Consider the following 16,033-nt stretch of genomic DNA (forward strand, 5'->3'; position numbering starts at 1 on the left):
ACCACTGCAGTGCAGTACCTTTAATACATACAGTGTTAAAATATGCCTATTAGAAAGCCGTTTTGACATAAAATTAAAAACAGCTAGAAGATGAGTCTGGTATTAAAACGCAGTTTAAAGGACACCATTACAACTTGCTCTAACCTATCCCACGTGGGAAGTTCACTCACGAATGTTTACTCAATAGTCTTCTTAAAGTTTTCCCCCAGAGAATTATCAGAAAACGGATTCAAAATCCAGAATACCAGTGCTCATTTCTGTTAAGATACTCAATTCCCGCAGTTTTGCCATCCACACTATGATGTAGCCAATCAGAGGGCTGCTCATAGCTGGTGTGATTTTGCCTTCAGATTTACACCCATCCCAAATGTCACTAACTGATTTGATAACAGTTTTTAAACACATCTCAGATGTCTATTTTATCCCTGGAGTTCCTAAATGTTACATTTACATAAATGAGACAGGGAAACCTGAAAACATCACACTTCAGGTGACAGTTGTAGCCACTGTTGAGCTGTAAAAATGCACGCTGTAGATATTAGCAGAAGCAGAAACAAGTGACTTTATATAAAACTATTTTTTATTTGCACATTGTAAAAACTGTACTTCACTGCACGTGAAGTATATGAAAGATACAGGCAGACGCACCGAGCTGGAACAGGATCGCTCCGCCGCTGTGCTCTGATGGGCTGCTGCAGCCTCAAAAGAGGACTAAACGGATAGAGTGGCCGGGCCCTGTGAGTCCCTAACGAATGTCATAAATACTAATGACTACAGTCTCTTTAGTGAGAGGAAAAGCAATTAACACACACACAGAGGAAGCAGAACAATTTAACAAGAGCAATTTAGACCAGAAGTCCTGTTCTATAACGGTGCCTCTATCTAATTATAGATCCCAGGACAGTGGCATGTAGTCACAATCTGGGATAAATAACTGTTATTTTTTCACTGCCACCAACAGGAAACATTTAGCATGCAGTAAAAATATAACCAATCAAAAAATTAATAACAAAATAGATGCTAATAATAGTTAAAGTACCATCACTTCAGATTAAAGTCGAGACATGTCTAAAAATGATTAGGAACGTAGCAAGCAAAGAGCAGTGCCACGCCACCCAAAGATGTTGCAAAGGCTTTTCAAATGCCTGTCACGTCATTTCAAAGTTTCGATCACAGAAGGAAGTACAGGGAGGATAACAGAAGGTGCAGAAGAAGCCCGGAGGAATGCTCTGTGCTGCTAATCTGTTATGACGTCTTCTTCCTGACACCACAGAGAGCTGCTGCTGTCTTTGTGCGGACCGGGATGAATCCTGTTCTTTTAGTGACAGCTGGGCAAAAAGGGTTCACAACTGCACTCCTGCCAGCTGGTAAGGTTGCTAGGAAAGATCAAAAGATTTTTCCTAACCTAAAAACAAATCTACAAGTTTTCAACTTTTGCTGAGCCTGTGTCCCCAGAGCCAAGGGCCAATCTTCAAAATGATCCATGCGGGGCAGGAAAGCCTACAGAGACTCCCGTGTGACTTCAAAGAACAGTTTGGCTCCAGCATACGACACTGCTAACAGCGTTCATGAGTCTGTGCACATGAAATGGATAAAGAGTCACCAGGCACTGATCAACCTCGGTCTGGGGAATAATGAGTATGACACAGTGCAGGGGTTAGTAGCCATCAGATCTCCGACAGCGTCACACGCCAGGAGTCTGCCGAGCTCTCGATAGCCAGGATGAAGGTGTCCTCATTGGAGTAATGCTGGATGATGTTGTCATCCATGTTCACCAGGAGCCTAGGAAAGACAGTAAACACATTTAATGGCAATAACTGATCTGGTCAGCTCACATCTCTATTGCAAAGGAAAATCTTTAAACATAGACTAGATGAAATAGAACTAACATCTTGGAGGAATCACACTTCCTGGATTGATTCACATTAATGTGTTATTGATTTCTACATTCATGATCCCTCAGCTGTTCTTCACACGGCTTCCCTACGACTTCATTTAATTTCAAAGTTTTGTCTTCTATATGCCTTCTAAATGTAAGACTGTCATATTTATTCATCTCTTCTTCTCCTCATTAGCACTATTACTGATACTGGTTGGCATGTAAAGCTACCTTAAACCATCCAACAAGCAAACAGAAATGGAAGCAAGTGAAAAGCAGAAGAAACAGTTTTTATTGAGTTGGACTCACCCTTTTTTGCTTTTTTGGTAAACCTTGGCTATCTTTCCAACAGGCACCGCATATTTCTCAGAGATCTGTAAAGACAAAGTAGATGTTAATGAAACTGAATCCCTCTCTCCCCACCTATATCTATATCCATCTATATCCATCCATACATCCATCCATACATGAATTCAATTCTTTCTAACGGCCAGTAGGGGGCGACTATTCTGGTTTCAGAAAAGTGTAAGATGTAAGAAGGATCAGAAAATAACTCCTGCTCACATCTTCAGTCTCAGTAAACACTTTCCTGATGGTCTCAATCCCTAGTTTCACATCTTAAAGCAAAGAACATTACTTTTTCCCTACGGGGACTAACGCATGCACATTATTATTTTTTTACTAGCCAAAAGGATGATAAAGCACAGGTCTATCTTGCAACTGTCGGATGCACTGCTCATTTGTGGCGTCTGGTTTGAAGAAGCTAACAAGTTAACATCCAAAATGCTCCAGATGATGCTTCAAAAACAGGGCTTTGCAAACCAGCAGGTTACATTAGCTTTGACCCATCTACAAACTGTTTTGCAGTGAACAGCTGCTGTTAGTTTATAGAAGTAATGATTTCTTTTTGTTTTACAAGCAATGTATTCTCAGTACTCACAGCCTCCATCAGAGCTTTGAGGGTTGGGCTGCGCAGCATCAGGGCATCAAACACTTCATCACACTCCTTCCTCACATATAGTAGAACTGGAAAAGTCATAGAAGATAATACTTGGTCAAACCACGAGACGGACAAGGACAAGAACTCTTAATGAGAAATAAGTTACCTTTTCTTTCTGGTTCCACTCTGGACTTCTTTAGTGGAGGTGAACAGAGGTCTTCCTGGCCAACACATGAAACCCTCTTCATTAAAACACCTCTGATGAACACACATGCAGAAACACGTGTCATTTGATAGGAATGCTACTGGATCCCTGACATGTGAGAGTTTATTTCTTCTAAGGTATAAACAAGGATAAAAACAAAATTAGCCTAAATCTTTATCCAACCTTCTCACCATGGAGAGACCCTCAACAATAAACTCAAGGTCTAAGCATGTGGAGCAGTGTGCACTAACACAAAGCCACTGTGGGACTCACCCATTTCGATCAACTTCTTCAGTGTTGAAAGCAAACACCTGAAAACAAAATTTTAAAAAGCAATATGAAATACTAGACAAATGTAGTTATGTGCCTCTGTGTGTGTGTGTACACTTGTGGGGACCAAATGCCAGTCCTTGTAAATTTGAAAGCATTTTCTTTTTAAAGCTCAAAATCTAGTTTTATGGTTATGGTTACATTTATGTTATGATTAGGATTAGGGGTAGGGGAAGGCTTAGGCATTCATTTCTGATTATTAGGGTTAGGGTAAGCGGCTAGGGAAAACATTATGTCAATGTCTTCACTAAGATGTCAAAACGAATGTGTGTGTGCGTGTGTGTGCGCATGTATACATATTGGAAAGAGCATGGTCCCTCACCTGCCCTGCTCTCTGCAGGTTTCCAAAGTGGACGTCTGGAATGAAGAGAACGGGCTGGGAGTCCAGGTCTCCCATGCTTTTGAACAGCGCACTTTCAGCTCTCTTTATCGGAGTGGTCAACCCTGAGCTGCCATTTTTCCCTAATCCAGAGGCAGTGTGAACTTAACATCTGTTGCCAAGCGACAACCTCAAGTACAGAATTGATTACATTTGCAAACCTTTTTAAGTCTCAGTGCCCTAAGGTCAAGGATTTGTAACCTTGTTTCGGTGGATTTTAAAAGAATCTGAACAATTTTATTTCTGTAAATAAATTGTGATCACTTCTTAGCAACAAACAAAACAAAAGAATGTTTCACCTTTCATACTCTTCCTGAGCTGCTTTTTTTCCTCGTCACGAAGCTTCCTCTCAGCACCCTGCTCACAGAAAGGAAAAAAAACATGTCCGAATAGGTTTAAAAACAGGTTTAAAAGGTTTATCCAATTCCATGTTATTAGCTCACTGTTGAGCACATGTGCTACCAGCCTTCTTTACCTTGTCGCAGAAGACCTTAATCTGAGTGTAGGCTCTGTGGATTGGCCTGCTGCCGCAGCCGTTGTTGTAGCTGTACGTGTCGATCTGAATAATCAGAGGCATCCCCTTCACACCCTTCTGAGAGGAGAAGTCTGTGCTCAGACAGTTCACAGAGATAAATACCTAGGAAGCAAAAAAATAAGAAATAAAAACAAAACATTCAGTTTTTTAAATTTTGTGACTTAAAGTGAAGCAGAGATGATGAGCATATAACATTGCTAAATCCATGCCATGCAGGGCAGGAACAAGAAGCAAGAACACCCAGACCTCCCTCTCCCCACCCACCTTCTCCAGCTCATCTGGGAAAACACGTTCCCAGGCCAGCCGAGAGATGTAATCTCTTCAGGGTGTCATGGGTCTGCCCAGTGAGACATGCCCAAAACAACTCACACAAAAGGCATCCTTGTCAGATGCCTAATCACCTTGATTTGCTCCTTTTGATGCAGAGGAGCAGCTATACTCTGAGCGCCTCTCATATGATTAAACTCCTCAGCCCATCTCTAAGGGAAAGGCCAGCCACCCTTCAGAGAAAGCTCATTTCCACTGTTTGTATCTGCAATCTCATTTTTTTGGTCACTACCCAGAGCTCATGAACATAGGTGAGGATAGTAACGTAGACTGATCAGTAAATCAACACACCCCTCACTTTTCCGGCTGAGAATAGTGAGGTGCTGATTCCCATTCCCACTGCTTCATAAACGGCTCCATCCAAGCTGGAGACAGCCAGCTATTTAAATTTTAGAGATATTAAACAGATTAAAAAGCAGTCAAGTATGTGTTTGTTTAAAGCACACACTGAAAGACATGCCCTGATCAAAATTGACTCCTAGGTTCCTCCTCCCATGTTCACAATGTTACTGGTGGCCAAGGTAATGCATTCCAGAGAAAGTATCCAATTAGGCACAATGTTTCTAAGATTTTTAGGGCCAAATATAACAACCTCAGTTTTGTCTGAATTTGAGAGAAGAAAATAACAGGACATATGAGTCTTTATGTCCCATATGTCCTGTACAAGCCAGCCTGTACTTTCATCAATTGATTTTTGTCATCTGGCTGTTGTCATAGATAGAAATAACTGGGTATCATCTGCATAGCAATGAAAGAGCTATGCTAATAGGGCTGGGCTATAGCATACTGTTCACGGTAATACCGGTGTAATTTTGGGCAATGATAGGAAAATGAAATATCGCGATAGAATATGGGTAAAATGCGCATGCGCAGTGCCTATGTTTACATACGCACATGGCGGCGACGCAGAATGAGAAGAGCGAAAGCGGATCGTTAAATGAAACGGATGAACCAGAATTGGTTTGTAAAAATGCTGCAACTTCAGTGGTGTGGAACTGGTTTAGCTTTCATCCGTCAGATACACAACGAAGCACTATTTTTGGTAGCGCATGCTAGGGCCGTCGTTATTACCGTGTTGTTTGGAAAATACGGCACACTTAAAATCAATCCTTTGATTTTTCTGAAAATCGACAGTGCCCCTTATAATCCCGTGTGCCTTATGTATGAATTCTGGTTGTGTTTACTGACCTCGAAACGATTGTATGTGGTACAAGGCGCTCGAAAATCTGTCAAATGTTTTAGTACGACTTTGCTAAGCTACGAACCTGCACCGCTTGATGGATTGTCGGAGCATTACGGCTACCGTAGGCAGGCGCCTCGCGGAGTGATACGCACTGTGCTTCAACATAATATTACCGTATTGTGTGTGTGTGTGTGTATAACCTCTTTTTAAGTTTTGTGGATATTATACATGGTTATGCTGAGGATATGTCAGCCAATTTCCACTGGAAATGCCTCTTGGTTAAACTGTCAGCAAGGAATTTGCACTGTTACATTCTTATATAACTTTAATGCACATAAAAAACAGCTGCTTGTTTAACCCTTATGCGTCCCTCGTGAAAAAAGGGACGCATAAGGGTTAAGTGAAAATACATTGATGGGGGTTTTTTTTGCACTAATACAGTTGTGGAGTTGTAAAGATTTTGTCTAGTGTCAATTATATCGTCAGTTATATCATTATCGCAAATTTTCAAATGTATATCGTGATAAATATTTTTGGTCATATCGCCCTGCTCTATATGCTAATAATAATAATAATAATAATAATAATAATAACAATAATAAATGGCCAGCAAGTCAGGCCTCATACCAGCATGGGTATTCTACTTAGAACATATTCTTTCTATTATAGTGCTGAGTTGATGTCAGGTTGAATACAGATTTCAATATAATCAACTTCTACAGGCAGAGCATAAAGTACATGCCATACAGCTTACAGGCACTGGGTGCTGCACCAAAGAATTTCAGAAACTGGCTAATCAGAACAATGTGGGCTCTTAGGGAGGGGCCCTTAAAGAGGCAGGCATAAAAATGGTGCATTTCAAATAAGAAAATCTTTGAGGCTTTTTCAAAGCTAATGGTGTTAGAGTTACAGATTACCATTTCACTTTTGTAAACACTTGTAAAGCAATAAACAGCAATGTGCTATTAACTAAAAGGTATTCCTGCATTAGTTTAACCATAAGAGCCCATTATTAGTCAATATGTTTTCTAATGAAGCTGTATCTGACTCACAAACTGTGTGGTAATGATTGAAAGGTTAGAGGATCCATGAATCACAACAGCAGCAGTTCACAGGCCACAACAACTCAAAAGCCTCCTTCAAATTCATGTGTCAAGTAAAAACACTTCAAAGACACAGATGTACAAGAATGTGGGATTTTACATAAAGAAATCAACTGTTTACTATTGTTCCAGAACCGCGTGTGTCCCAGATTTCAGAAGTATATGGCTCTATTAAGGCTATTAAAAGCCTGTGAAAAGAATTCACAAAATGTCACCCAAGTAACAGCACCACTCTACCACTATTTTAATCATTTAGTGTGCTCTTTAAGCAATAATACATGTCATTATCTTCACACATTTAATTGCACAATGGAACAGATTCTCATGATTGGTGCCAAATCATCCAAACGGACAGAATTTCCACATGAATCTCCCAGCTAAACAGGACGGGCAGCTTGAGCAACAGGTCGGCAGAGACTGATCACAGTAGATTCATAACTGCGGCTAAACACCAATTTTCCCACTACGCAGCATCAACAGCATCGTGTCTGAACCTGCAGAGGTGAGGGCTGATTGCTGGAAAAGCCTGGAGCACAAATGAGCCTCCTACACACCTCCACAAATTCACACCTCCACAGACCCAAGCCATTTCAATTTTCTCCACAAGCGCTGGACGCATTGCTGCTAGCAGCGTGTGTATGTGTGCGTGGGAGGCTTGTTGTGTTTGCGCTTGCCACATGTGTAAGCGTACCTTCCTAAAAAGGGGGGGGGACAAAAAAAAAACAAAGTTCACGAGAGTACTGCAGAATGGCTGTTTAGTGCCATCCGCTCAACCAGCACAAACAAACAAACACGAAAACAAGAGTTGTGTGCAGCAGGAAGCCACTCATCTCCCGCCCGAACCAACACATTTACCACTCTGTTACAAGCAGGTTGCCAACTGTTACCTGGCAACAGCCAAACCATGCAGAAACAAAACATAACGTTTCCACCGAATAAAAAAGTATATATACATATATATATTTATTTCATCTAAACTGGTGTCAAATTAGCAGTGGAGAGCTACATTTCTGAAAAGAAAAAAAAAAAAAAAGATTATAGGAGCGACACGAGGCTTCACATTTCCTCACAGTCACCCTATTGTTTTGTCCTCAACCTTTTCCACCTCATTTCCCGTGGGGGGTGGGGTCTGGTCTCATGTTTGAGGCTTGTGAGTCAGAGTGCAGCAGAAAGGGTGAGAACCACCTGGCTCACATCTTACAGCACAGCCACACAGTGTAATCAGTGCTTCTAATGATCTAATTGATATTTAGTAGGACAAATTGTATTCATTAGACAAAGCAGATGATATGCAAAACACAAGAGAAGGGACTATTACAAACTGTGAATGATGGTGAAGGGAGGATAGTGTCATTCGTTCGCTATATCATCACAGTTAAAAGCTAAATCCTCAGTGCTCTCACTTTCAAAATACCTACCACCTCTACACAAGAGGCCAGACTACAGAACCATCCATGCTTTGAATATACATACTGCCAAAAATCCAAACATGCTGGTTACATTATTTATTTGTTTAACATGCATGAACGTGCTAACATGGAATTTTGGCCAGAGCTTGAGAGAAAAGTTCAACCTCAGAGGGACTTCTTTGAGTTTCACTCACATTAAAAGGACTAAGATTCCTCTAATTTTGCACCTGTAGTATGTGCGCTGACATAAAAGTGATTTAACTGCTAATAATAAAAGGTGCCATGTGAGATGTACAGTCGCTTCCCTTTCTGTAAGACTAATGGTACACAGTGGTACACGATTGTGGTCAGGTGTACAAGCACACACTGCTTGATGCAGTACCGTCACAGTGCCGCCTGAACACACATTTAAAGCAATTACGGTTCGTGAAAAGCGTGTGCGCCACACAGTAAATATTTATCCACAAACCAGCAAAGCTGCAATTACCCGTCTGTCAGCGAGGCAGTTTGAGAAGTTCCCATTAAAACTGGAGCTGAATGGGAGCCCCAGGGCTCAAAACACCTTAAGGGTGGACTCATTCTTTAGTGTGTTTGTGGGTGTGTTTACACGCTGTGTGCCATTTGTCTTCATCCAACTGACCAACGTCACTAAGGAGAAACCTGAGTAGGGTTGTTTTCAAGGGTCTGTTGCCCTGTACCCGGCGTCTCTGCAGCCCCAAATAACCTGACACAAAGCAGGAGACACGCCTCCCGTCATCGGGGCCAGGCATACGATCCCTCAACTATTGTGAGAGTATGAGGTATAAACAGTCCACTGACGCGGTTAAGCACAGACCGGGAGTCCTAAAGACAAAAACTTGTACTTTTATTAAGCAATCCTCCCCACACAGTGCTAAGAGTCTGCCTCGTCTGACCTGTTTAGCTTCCATACTGTGACACATACAGGCCTCCCCCTCACCTTGGCTTCTTCACTGACATCCCATGTGAAAGACACAGCATTGTAGGCAATTTCCTCCACGTTCCCGATCGTGTTGAAGCTCTCCTTGTAGTCAGCTGAAGGCAAATGGAGGAAACAGAAGTTTGGCGTCAGATCTGTTAACATTTTGTCACTCTGGAGGCACATTTTCTTTTTTGTGTGTGAATTTTTCAAATATTCTAGCATAACAAAATTGTATCCCAGCTGATTTTGTAAGTTTGCCCACTAACACAGAAATGATCAGTCTATAATTTCAATGGTAGGTTTATCTGAACAGTGAGGGACAGAACGATAACAAAAACAATCCAGGAAATCACATTTCAAAAAAAGTTAAATTAATTCGCATTTTCACAAATGAAATAAGTATTCGGTCACACGTGTGTTGTAGTTGGCCACAAGTTTTGCAAACGTCTTGGTGGGGGGGGGGGATTGACCCTCCTCTTTGCAAATCCTCTACAAGTCATTAATGTTTCATGGCTGATGTTTGGCAAATTGAACCTTCAGCTCCCTGCACAGATTTTCGTTGGGATTAAGGTCTGGAGACTGACTCAGCCACACCAAAACCTTAATGTGCCTCGTCTTGAGCCAATCCTTTGTTGCCTTGGCTGTGTGTTTTGGATCATTGCCATGCTGCAATACCCACCCACGACCCATTTTCAATGTCCTGGCTGAGGGAAGGATGTTCTCACCCAAGATTTGACAGTACATGTCCTCATCTGTCCTCCCTTTGATCCGGTCCTCTTGGGAGAAAAACACCCCCAAAGCATAATGTTTCCACCTCCATGTTTGATGGTGGGGACGGTGTTCTTGGAGTTGTAAGCAGCATTCTTTCTCCTCCAAACATGGCAAGTTGAGTTGATGCCAAATAAGTCTCATCTGACCACAACACTTTACCCAGTCCTCCTCTCAATCATTGAGATGTTCAGTGGCAATCTTCAAACGGGCCTGAACATGTGCTTTCCAACTGTTTTCTTGGTGACTGTGGTCCCAGCTGCCTTGAGATCATTGACAAGTTCCTCCTGAGTAGTTCTGGGTTGGTTCCACAGCGTTGTCATTATCACTCAAACTCGATGAGGTGAGATCTTGTGTGGAGCTCCAGACCGAGGGAGATTGGCAGTTATTTTATGGTTCTTCTATCTGCGAATAATCGCACCAACTGTCGTCACCTTCTCACCCAGCTGCTTGGCGATAGACTTGCAGCCCTTTCCAGCCTTGTGTAGGTCCATGGTCTTGTCCCATATCCTTGGAAAGCTCTTTGGTCCTGGCTATGATGTGGAGTTTGGAATCTGGATGGATTGATTGCTTCTATGGACAGCTGTCTTTTATACAGGTAACAAGCTGAGAAGGCTCCCAATGTCAGCTCGTTACCTGGATAAAATATACCTGGGAGCCAGAAATCTTGCTGATGGTGATCAAATACTTAATTCAGATTTTCAGGAATGAAATAATTTATAACTTTAATGAAATGCATTTTTCTGGGGGGAAGAGGGGGTTATTATTGTTCTGTCTCTCACTGTTCAAATAAACCTACCATTGAAATTATAGACTGATCATTTCTTTGTTAGTGGGCAAAGCTACAAAATCAGCTGGGCTTTAAATAATTTTTTTCCCTGACTGTGTGTCAACTATATTTTTTGATTGTTCATGCAATCCGAGAACTCATAAAGACATACGTTATATTTATTTAGTAGCTGGTTGAGGTAGTGATTGTTTCCCAACATAGGAAACTGCTCCCTCACTGGCAGAACAACAATAACAGTTAATATTCCACCACTGGTCCTCTCCTACAGTAGCATTTTGTCTTGAAATCCCATTATAGGCAGCATGTCTGTTTCATTATCTCATCTTTTCAACAGTTCACAATAGTCCACCATTAACTCCAAATACACTCTGCCTTATTTTCACTCTCCCACCTTGTCTGTGGCAAGTTCATGCCAATACTTGCCATGAAAATTCACCAGAGTTTATGACACCTGGTTCATTCCTTTCGGTTTTAAGCCACAGGCTGAGGCACGTCTTTTGCTGAACGCACATGATATGGCTACAGTCCAAGCCCCCACCTATTTCTCCTGTTAACGTCTATGCAAACATAGACCCATAAGCAGTCTTTTCACAGCACTCCTGTGGGAATTCAGGCTTGACTGTTATTCAAATTATATCAGGTTTCAGCTCTGGATATGTGACAGGATTCTCCTGGAGCCTCCTGCAGGACTGCCACCTACTTAATCTCTCCTTACTAAAATGGTTTTGTGAGGTTTAGGTGAAAATATCTAGTATTCCCCATCTACACCATTAATGTACAGGTAGTGAGGCCGGAACGTCTTACCGATGTCCAGCACTCTCTGCTTGGCAGTGTGCTGCCGTGAGTGCCAGTATTTCCAATTCTTCAACTGCTCATCTCTGCCCTTGTCTTCCCCGAAGACAACCATGATGACACTCTACCGGAAAATATGAAGTAGAATCAGGTCAAATATTTCACACTACTGAGTGATAAAGTCCTCAGCCTCCTCCATCTTCCCTCACTCACCTGTACAATACTGTTCTGTGGCAGCTCAGAGCCTCCCACAGTGCACTGATCACTACTGGATAGGCTCCTATCAGCTCCATGGGATGATGTCACTCCAGTCACTCCGACTTTGCCTCTGGGCTGATGCAGGGATGATCTGAAGCCGGCCGCAGAGAGCGTCAAAGAGTAGAACTGTCCACGGTTCAAGTAGGCCATGGGTCCTTCTCCTTGGCGTGGCCGGAGAGACAACGTGGCCTCCAGGTTGTACCGGAAGCTGTCACTGTAAGGACATAATGGGCTCCATAACTGCCATTGGTAAGATAACAACTAAAACAATGACAGGTGAAAGTAAAATATAAAACTGAATGTTATTAAATATAGCCTTTTAAACTCTTCAGAATATATGTTTTAGGCTTTGAAGTCTAAATCCTATGTGTGCCAATAAGGAAACTGGATTATATTCATTAAACTCTTGCAATCCTTCACAATATTAATGATTGATAAAAATTAATGACTTAAGACAATCTTTTAAAATGAAGGACATCCTAATCTAAAAATCAAATTATATACCAACCTCTCTTTCATTTTAGAAAAACTCTAAGTTGATGCTTGTGCATTAGGAAAAAAAATTTATTCCTGTCATATTATCAAATTAAATCAATCACAGCCAAATGGAGGAATTTGTTAAAACTTAAAATTTTTTACTGTAGGACAGCAGATGAATGCTGGTGTATGTGACCCAGTAAAAGAGGTCAAGCAACAGCAGATAGTATGTCAAAGGTGATGCGGACTAAACGCATTACTGTCCAGAGATAAAAACTTACATCAACGTTTTAAGCAGGAGAGGGGGGAAAACGTATATAGGTGATTTTTTTTGACAGCAAAGTAGTTTGGCAGATTAAAGTGTTTCTTGCAAATGATAAAATGAAATGACCAAGTAAGAAGATTGCTGGAAGACCTGTTTAAAGACACTTGTGACTCTAAACAAACTTGAGCCCAACATACACCCAACAAAAACTTTATTACTTATGTCCCTTTTGCTTTCAGAACTGCGTTAATTCTTCATAGTATAGATTAAACAAAGTGCTGGAAAATTTCCTCAGAGACTTTTGTCCACATTGCCATGGCAGCATCACACGGTTGCTGCAGATTTCCCAGCTGCACATCCATAATGAACATCTCCAGTTCTACCCAAAGTTGCTCCACTGGATTGAGATCTGATGATTGCGGACACGAGTACAGTGAACTCATTGTCATGTTCAAGAAGCCGCTTTGAGATGCTTTGAGTTTTTTGACATCATCATCATCCTGCATCCTGAACCCTTGATTCAGTGCATGATGGATCCATGCTTTCATGTTGTTTAAATTAGGTCTTAACCATCAACCTATTGGAGCCAAAATCATCCGACCAGGCAATGTTTTTTCCAATCCTCTATTGTCCGATTTTGAGTCCTACCATCTTCTTCTTAGCGGACAGAGCAGCTGTAGCTGTAGCCCATCTGCTTCACGGTTCAGTGTGTTGTGTGTTCAGAGATGCTCTTCTTTTTTGGAACAAGTGGTTATTTGAGTTACTGCTGCCTTCCTATCTTTTCAAGGCAGTCTAGCCATTCTCCTCTAATCTCTGTCACTTAAATCACCTTTCTTCTTCCTTCTGATGCTTAACTTGAACTTCAGCAGTTCATCTTGACCATGTCTGCTTGTCTGAATGCATCCAGTTGCTGCCAATTGATTGGCTGCTCAGATCGTATTGTGTTAACGTGCAATTGAACACTGCATTGTATTTTGTACCAAACAACATGGCCAGTAAGTGTGTCTGGGCCGCAGAGATTCATTATTGTCTTAAACTATCAAAAACCCATCAATGAACCACACCGATACCCTGGTTAAAACACATTGCAGTTTCTCTAGACTTAAACCCCCACATACACTATTCTTCTAAAGCACTGAATGTGTGTTAATCCAATGCTGAAAATAGTTCCATCACTTCCACCTGCAGTGTAGTGTTAAGGGAACTGTGACTGACTTTACAGGTTTTATTTTGTTTATAATGTTTTGCATGTTTTGATTTGATCGCTTTATGCCGGATGCCCTTCGTGATGCAATGAATGGAATGATTGGGGTTGCAGCTTCACAGGGCAATCACCCAAATGGGGAAACTTAAACAGTGTTTTTGTTTTTCCCCCACAAGAGACTTGTTGGCAAAAATAAAAAAGCAGCATATATTCATAGTCACTCTTCTCTCAGGATAAGATGTGTGCACATAAATGTTATTTTAATTATTTTGTAGTATCGCCATGTTTTTAAACTTACGCTGGTAGACTGTGGTGAAATTCACCAACTCCTGAGGAAGAATTTTTGTGGTACATCTGTGAAAGAAGATACTAATCAGCATGCTATTCATGTAAAAAGAAATAATAATGAAAAAAAGGAGTTTGTATTAAATTAAAAAAAATCTTATCAGTATCAACAATTGTTAGTTGTTGTATAGCAACAACTAACAACTCTGTTCAGATTAGGTCTGACCTCTTTTTCCACTGGCTCCTCATATGTGCTGTCCGGACTGCTCCTCTGTTCTTCTCTCAAATAGCCAGTGAGGGACATATCATAACAGCTTTGCTCATACAGCCTCCTTATCTGGTCTCTGGGTTCTTTTTGGCAGGTGCCACCAGAAAATGAAAGTGGCATGGGGGCCTGGCTTTCGGTCTTGATCAGAGCAAGAGGTCCATTCTCTCCACCTTTACCATCTCCTCCTCTGGAATCTCCTGCGTGGCTCTCAGCTCCATATTTGTAGCCCTGCTGGTGCTCAGTGGTGGTGCTGTTGTTTAAAGAGAGGTTAACAGGCATTGACACCATAGCTTGAAGCTGGTGACCCACCATGTCCAACTTTCCGCAGTTGCTGTGCCCGTGAGCAGAAGGCTCTGTGGGCTTAATGCCACTGGGTGTATACCTCTTCTCTCTGGGAACCTGAAAGGATTATGACAAGTCCAGAAGCAATTCAGACCTTAAATAAATCAGATCATTGTAGGCAACTGTGGCAATGTCATTTATTATTCTTGGTTTCATACCTTATAGTAGTCATAGAGCACCCCTAGAGCTGCTGCACTGTCCTCATCTCCATTGATGCTCATCATGGCCTTTGAGGCAGCTGTCAGTGGGTTCTCCAGGAAGATTTTCCATGCCTCATCCTCACTGCTGAGCGGTTTGCGGTGGACCACCGACACTTCGTTTGGTACCACCACCACCAGCCTTTTGCTGAGAACAACCGATGGGAAAAGACAGAGAGGCATGTTATTACTGCAAAGCCATTCTTTCATGAACAGAAGCAAGTGCCAAGCCACTAAAAATGCCCCAGGCTGTTTCTCACCAGACTTCACTCAAATTGCCCGCTCCATGTGGAGCATGTTTATTTAAGTCGACTTTTGCTGGTATATCTTTAAAAATGAACCAGTGGAAATGAAGTTATTCAGAGATACTGGCATGAAGATAAATTTCGTCTGACATCGTGGTAGTTTTTAATTTTCAAATTTTTGTGAAATCTTTCATAATAATGAAAGCAAAGACGAAACCAGTAACGTTTATGTGCAGGTACATGAATGGTAATTAACTTACTCTAAAATAAATTATATTATATTAGTTTAGTAATTTGTGTCCCTGGGGGTGTTTATATAGCATAGGCTCCAGTGCACATCTGCTGATAGCAAGAAGACAAACAAAAATGTATCTAAAAGGAACTGGACTAAAGCTGACAGAAGTTATTATCAGTGATGCTAAAACTTTCTCTTACCTTTCCAGATCCATGTTGCTTCAAGTCCCTGCTGTTTTCTAGGATTGCTAGAGAAACTGGACTTTCAAGTTAGTGCAGGTAAGTTTGTGTGGGGAAACTGCAAAGATGAGCCCGGGAAAGGCTGGCTCTATTTAAGGTCTCACTAAAAACCGCCAATGAAATCATCTGGATCCTCGCGAACTAACACATTTCCCGATGTCCATGGTGTAAGAAGAAAATGTCCATGTTAAAAACAAACAAAGAAACAAAAACAAAACAAATCGATAATAATCCGTGTAAATGGAGACAGGGTGTATTCTGTTTGGAAAAGGTGATCAATTAAGACCCAGGTAGCACAGCACCTGAGGCAGGATAAACTAGGAAACGAAAGCTACTCCTGTGATTGGTGATATACTTTTAAGCGTCGTAGTACAGGACTGCTCCCCATTGGTGAATGGGAAGCGGAAAGGCGTGTCTTGAAAAATAGGTTAAAGGTGG

The 16,033-nt window shown here is 41.5% G+C and overlaps 1 protein-coding gene across 2 annotated transcripts; it reads right to left on the minus strand.

The window, feature by feature from the left end:
• Positions 1-558: 558 nt before the first annotated feature.
• On the minus strand, positions 559-15,906 carry LOC100702118 (grainyhead-like protein 2 homolog). 2 transcript variants are annotated; one of them, XM_025911803.1, is made up of 16 exons: positions 15,557-15,906; positions 14,838-15,024; positions 14,720-14,736; positions 14,296-14,587; positions 14,083-14,138; positions 11,794-12,052; positions 11,593-11,704; positions 9,249-9,343; positions 4,209-4,370; positions 4,033-4,090; positions 3,677-3,816; positions 3,298-3,335; positions 2,986-3,077; positions 2,820-2,905; positions 2,189-2,253; positions 559-1,782 (listed from the first exon to the last, which is right to left on the minus strand). In XM_025911803.1, exons 1-16 carry the CDS (start codon positions 15,568-15,570, stop codon positions 1,668-1,670), a joined length of 1,788 nt encoding a protein of 595 aa, XP_025767588.1. In that variant the 5' UTR covers positions 15,571-15,906; the 3' UTR covers positions 559-1,667. The 2 variants fall into 2 exon arrangements, with proteins under 2 accessions (XP_025767588.1, XP_005456828.1); XM_005456771.4 differs by having other exon boundaries at positions 14,296-14,736; positions 15,557-15,904.
• Positions 15,907-16,033: the final 127 nt, after the last annotated feature.

Source organism: Oreochromis niloticus, linkage group LG11 (genome assembly GCF_001858045.2).
Source record: "Oreochromis niloticus isolate F11D_XX linkage group LG11, O_niloticus_UMD_NMBU, whole genome shotgun sequence".
Classification (NCBI taxonomy): Eukaryota; Metazoa; Chordata; class Actinopteri; order Cichliformes; family Cichlidae; genus Oreochromis; species Oreochromis niloticus.